Here is a 5,731-nt window from a genome sequence, read left to right as displayed (position 1 = left end):
TTCTAAAATTAAAAAGTTAAACTCATAGCATTTTTTTTTATCTTGAGAGACATTTGAGAGACAAGTTTCACAATGGCACCATCAGTCTTCAATAGAGAAAATTATCAAACTCCAAGATGATTATGAAATTATTCTACTTTCAACTAATCCAACTATGCTGCAAATGAAGAATTCTAGGAAGAAGACAAGGTTAAAGCATATTTTATGCAGTTTCACCATCAATTCTTACCAAAATCAACGACATAAAGTAATGAACTTGCTTTGCAAATTTAAGACAGAGAATGAAAGAGTCTGAAATTATAAAAGAATACGTTGAATAACTTCTCATAATTGTAGACAACGAGAGGATGGTAGGTAAAAAATTAAAGCCAATAAAACACTCTTGAGAACTAGCTTGCAGATAGTGGTTGTACAAATCACATGACAAATAATCCTATAAAAGTTAAAATTAAAGCCAAACAATCACCTATTTAACATATCTCATTCAACAAAACCATGCTCCAGTGATAAAAAATAAAATAAATTATACACAGTTTTTCTTATTTTTCTGAGTTTTACTTTTACACCTATTTTAAACCCAACATATACATACAGTTGCAGTAAATCATATATTTACAAAACAAAGGGGTAGTCTCTTTTTATATACATAGATATCTTGATGGAGATACCAAGATTAAACTTCAAGACCACTGTAAGAATAAATACCTTGATCATGAGAAGATTCATCCGCGTAGTGACTAGAGGCAAGCAAATTGACCTATAATAGGGCACAACAATCAGCCAAACCTGGCCCTAGTGAACTTAACTACAATCACTACAAAAACAAAGTGATGCAAAACCTATACCTTGATGATCTCCTGCTTTGATGTGGGTCGCATAGAGGTCGACAAGACACTGAAGTTAAAATGCTGCTCCAAAAAAAAGAAGGGTTAGATTTCATCAAGAACAGTTTATAACATCATGAACTGCTTCAACGTTTTATAACATTTTATAACCTATACCTTCATGACCTGTTTCATGCATGGGTGATATGGTGATATATATATATATCCAACATACATACATGTTCCGGCTCACAAATTCGACTTCATGATTACAGTCCATTTGTATTTCTGACTAAATAATAATACATATGTGCCCAAGTTTCAGAGTAAGGTAATGACTCGAGCAAAATGTTTAAAAGACTACATCTAGTTGGCTTGTAAAGCAGAGGAAATGGTTGAGAAAAGCAGTCCATCATATCTGCGGAAAAATGGAATAAAAAAAAAACAGACTTACCCTGAAAGGATCAGCCCTTAAGGACTGCACAAAGACAGAATTTCCTGAATCCATACCCTACACATTAACAAGAAATTCCTCAAATCATCGGTTGCTAATACGTCAAAGAAAGTTGTTAGAAGGGTGATCATTGACAACAAGTGGTCCAAACCCAAATGTGAGATATGAAATATCATTAAAATTATGCATGCTAATTAGTGGTTTAGGGTTGAAGTACGGGTATTTGACAATGTACCTCGATATAGACATCCCTAAGTCGTCTTCCCGTTTGAGAGCAGCATATGCGAACAACATGTTCGTCACAACTTCCACTAATGATATAATCTCTTCCATTCATGAAATATGAACGAGTGTAGTTATGAGAACTTCCGGTTGAAGCTATGTTGAAATTCATATGGAGCCTTCCATCTACTGCCAAAAGTTGCTTAACCTGAAAGAGACCGTTAAGAAATTAATGATAAAATACTCAATACTACCGATGAACAAACCAGACAAGTTTCGTTAGTCTTTTAATCCTGTTCAAGCACAACAAAGCTCATCATCGTCAAAAACATTATAAATTCTCTCAGATAGGTGCAATCTATAGTATGAAGCAACAGTTAAGAAAGAACTATGTACCTCATTATCAATGGCTGAAACGAGGAGATAGAGATCATCAGGTGAAAAGCAAACCATAACATTTTCTCGGGAGCTTGAAGCGGTATAGCAAGGGTTATCGGGTCTCTCCCTCAGGTCCCACATCTTCACATCTTTGTCAAATGAAGATGTAGCGAACATAAAAGGAGAGTGATGAGCAAATTTAGCGACATTAATAGCTTCTCGATGCATATTAGTAAACATTTGTAAACGTTTCCCGGTGCTAATGTCATATAGAGCAACGCCTTTTGAGTACCCACTGGCAAGGAATTGATCATCCGTTGCATTGACATGAACAGAAGTTAATTGTTTGAAATCTTCAAAATTAACTTTATCAGAACCACAAGATGCGTCTTCTAGTTTGGCCAGCATATGATTAACATCAAACAACTTCAAGCAACCGCTGTCGAATCCAGCTACAAGCTGATTGTTCAACACAGAAAAATCAGTGATAGCCGAAGTTAGAAGAAGCAAAATAGATCAGCTGAACATATAACAAGCTATTCTTTTATAATGCTCATGGCTGTTGCTTGAATGAATATAAGATTTAAGTGATTAACTGCTAGCTAATTCAACTCATTTATGCAGTGATATTCACAATACTATACTATAAAACACAAAATGCTTCTTAGAAACAAATTTAATTCAGACTGGAAAAACAGGGCACTTGTGTAATTAAGAACTATAGATGAAAAAAATATAATCAGAAAATACCTTGGATGGATATTTCTTGAGCCAGCAGAGTCCTAGAACACTGTTAATCATTCCTACAGATGAATTATAACCGACAAGATTCCCAGTCTCATGATTGATAACGACTACTTCACCATCTAAAGTTCCTAAAGCCATAAGGCTGGAGTTGGAAGGGTGGTACTCAAATTGCCTCGGACGAAGCCGTTTATTTCCCCCTTTAGATATGTGGTTAAAGCTGGATACGGGATGTAAGAAGGGCCACAAAGAAGAGCCGAATCTAGCAGCACTAAGAGACCTTGAGAAGAAACATTGGCTCTTTCCATAACAGTAAGTCTGCTTCAGTTTTGAAGAGCTTCGACAGTAAATACCACTTGTTCCCATTTCACGCTTCTGCAAAATGTTGACAACACTTTTTTTGTGGTTATGTTTGTATGGCAAGTACTCATAGAAGTCTGAAACGATGGTCTTCGAAGTTTCCCTCTCCTTCTTTGTGATCAGCAGATTATCTAATACAGCTAAACGAGGTAAGGAAGCAACCATGTACTCCCTATAATGTTTCTCAAAGCATATGGGTGAAGGATGATGCCAAATATCTTGGTTCAGTGTACCGGAAACTTTCTTCGGGGTCTCCTTCTGCACAAGTAAAGGATACTCTGTTAGATAAACAACGATTATAAAGAAACCTAAACTTCTCTTATCACTATAGACAAATGCTGCAAGCATATTGTCATTTTACCTCATTTTGCAGTTTCAGCTCTGCAGATAAATTATGAAGCAGACTGGGTAATGTTTCCAATCGTTTTTGAAGGAAACCCAAAAACTTAGGTTCATCAACTTCTGATGAATCATATACAGTGCCAAAAGAGTCTTCCTCACTGTATGAACAGATATTAATCACGTTTGAGCGCTCCTTGTCCTCAAGTTTTTCTTTCTCGCTAGATGACACCGGGCAAGGCCCAGTATCCTTGCAACACAAACAATTTTGGAACCGTAGTTCCAACAAAGAAGGAAGTTTTGCTAGAACTTCAGTTGTTGTCCAGAGATTAGCAACTCTCGTCTCACACATTGATAGACGCATCAGACTTGGCATGCAAGAAAAGCAGTCTTTTTGCAAACTAGTGAGTGAAGTACAGAAGTCCAAATTCAGGGTGTGTAACCGCATAAACCTTCCAATCATGTCGAGCTTTTGGATACTATTAGACCTCAACTTTAAAACACAGCAAGGCAGACCAACATTGAAGAGATCCCTGAGCACAACACAACAATAATAAAGGTTTGGTATTTGTCAAAATGGCATATACAAACAACATCCTTGGCTACTAGCATTGGTTGTTAACAGTCGAAAATTAGCAGGGAAAAAATACAACATTAATCACAAAACACGAAGTTTATATACAATGTCAATAATAAGCGGACCAAAGGCAAAACGATATTCAACAGGATAGTCATCAGACATTTTGCAATCTTATCGGTAACACTTATATACCAGCCTAAAACATCAGTGCAACGAAATTCTACAGATTCTTAGTAGAATCTTTAGGAGCTAGACAATAACTGGAAGATAACAAGTAATTGATCTTGGAAGTAATTAAAACTTGACGTGATTGAGAATGTTGTAAGGGATAGAAGTATTACAGACCGGAGAAAGTCCTTCTTTAGAGATGTGTTACTAAGTTCAATTACTCTGAGCTTTAGTTTGATTGCATTCATCAAAGGAAGTATGTGTTCTTCATTCAAAACAGAAGTTGGTCCATGATGGCGGATGTGAACAGCATCAATATCAGATGAGTCTATAGCTAGAAATACGTCGATCAGTGGAGGAATATCATCATTTTTCAACTGGTTTAGAGAAACCACAATGTTACACTTCTCTTGACAAGACTTTTGAACCTTGGCCTGAATGATAACAAAAAAGAATCAATAAAATGCAGTAAAAGCAATCTCATCATTTAATACCCAAAAGTTTCATATGAAACCAGGAATGCTTGAAAATTGACCTCAGAAAACCATGATAGAACCCCGGAATTCGGAAGAACCTCATGCCTCCTACAGGAATCAAGATAACTAGCAACAAAAAACAAACAATATGGGAGTCAGCTAAGCTCAAAAAGAGAACAACGGAATCTGAATGAAAATACAACTTCTAGAATTCTCATATGGTAAACAAATCGAGTTGGGTCAAAAATGAAACCCTTTCTAATTCTATGTCAAATTCTAACAAGCTCAAGCGAGCTTCCTAATCTAACTCCAACTCTATTTAGTTCCAACTTCACAGTGTAAACATTTTTTCAGCTGGATTATCTTACACCCTATGAATGGCACTCCTAAAAAAAATGATTAAACCCCAAAATTACTCTAAATCGAAATACTAGTTTGCCCAATCATTACTTCAAATATCTACAAATTCTAAACTCCAGGCCTCCTTTGCAGGTCAACTCCATAACTGCATGTTCCCAAAAACATACGATAGAACCAGTGGAAAACAAAAGACAGAAAGAAAACATGAATCAAGGAAGAAAAAGGTACCAATTCTGTAAACTGGAAAGATCCATGGAAATGAAGTTTTTTCCCCCCCAGGTTAACTGTTGTTTCTGCAATTGGCAGCTGCAACAGCTGGAATTGGCAATCGGATTTGGTAAAGTTCGAATATATAAAAGGAAAACTCTTGACTTTGTGATAAGCGAAGTGACGTCTCAGCAACAACAATGGATTAGGAAAGAATAAGATTTACCAATTAGCAACCATTAACTCAGTGCTATCTTTGCTTGCTCTCTTCATAATCAGATTCGTACGTACGTTTTTGTCAGTTAGCCTTTGGCGCACATGATTTTTTTTATCTTTGTGGGCCCATTTGGACCATTTCCTACACCTTTCATTCCCTCGGCTGTCTTTTAAACTTGGGCTAATATATCTTTTGACCCTTTATTTTGATTTTAATATGCAATTTAGCCCCTGACTTTAGCATTATGCTATATTTGACCTTTAACTTTGATCTATAATTTAGCCCCCTAGTTTTTTAATATAAATTTATCCTTAATTAAATGTTTATATTTATATTAAATTATAATTTAAAATATAAATTATAACACTTTAGATTGGTTTTAATTTATAAATAAAATTTTAA

The 5,731-nt window shown here is 35.6% G+C and overlaps 1 protein-coding gene across 2 annotated transcripts; it reads right to left on the bottom strand.

Moving 5' to 3' along the window:
• Positions 1-514: 514 nt before the first annotated feature.
• On the bottom strand, positions 515-5,346 carry LOC120122605. 2 transcript variants are annotated; one of them, XM_039141733.1, is made up of 10 exons: positions 5,134-5,346; positions 4,605-4,671; positions 4,247-4,503; positions 3,344-3,854; positions 2,629-3,240; positions 1,897-2,337; positions 1,514-1,708; positions 1,279-1,335; positions 846-908; positions 515-737 (listed from the first exon to the last, which is right to left on the bottom strand). In XM_039141733.1, the coding sequence occupies exons 1-10, from the start codon at positions 5,157-5,159 to the stop codon at positions 723-725; spliced, it is 2,244 nt and encodes a 747-aa protein (XP_038997664.1). In that variant the 5' UTR covers positions 5,160-5,346; the 3' UTR covers positions 515-722. The 2 variants fall into 2 exon arrangements, with proteins under 2 accessions (XP_038997664.1, XP_038997663.1); XM_039141732.1 differs by having other exon boundaries at positions 516-757; positions 5,134-5,345.
• Between the last annotated feature and the right edge of the window lie 385 nt (positions 5,347-5,731).

This window comes from Hibiscus syriacus, unplaced genomic scaffold (genome assembly GCF_006381635.1).
Source record: "Hibiscus syriacus cultivar Baekdansim isolate YM2019G1 unplaced genomic scaffold, ASM638163v2 tig00110387_pilon, whole genome shotgun sequence".
Classification (NCBI taxonomy): Eukaryota; Viridiplantae; Streptophyta; class Magnoliopsida; order Malvales; family Malvaceae; genus Hibiscus; species Hibiscus syriacus.
Note: the sequence above shows the minus strand (reverse complement) of the source record. Positions and strands in the feature narration are given on the sequence as shown.

Bases quoted from the DNA above. Each gene is read 5' to 3' on its own strand.
- LOC120122605 (XM_039141732.1), bottom strand. From the start codon at position 5,159: ATGGATCTTTCCAGTTTACAGAATTG. The intron at 3,855-4,246 runs GTCTGTAATACT...TGTTGTGCTCAG, and splicing joins CTAAAGAAGGACTTTCTCCG to GGATCTCTTCAATGTTGGTC. The intron at 1,709-1,896 runs GTACATAGTTCT...GGTCTCTTTCAG, and splicing joins TTTCAGCCATTGATAATGAG to GTTAAGCAACTTTTGGCAGT.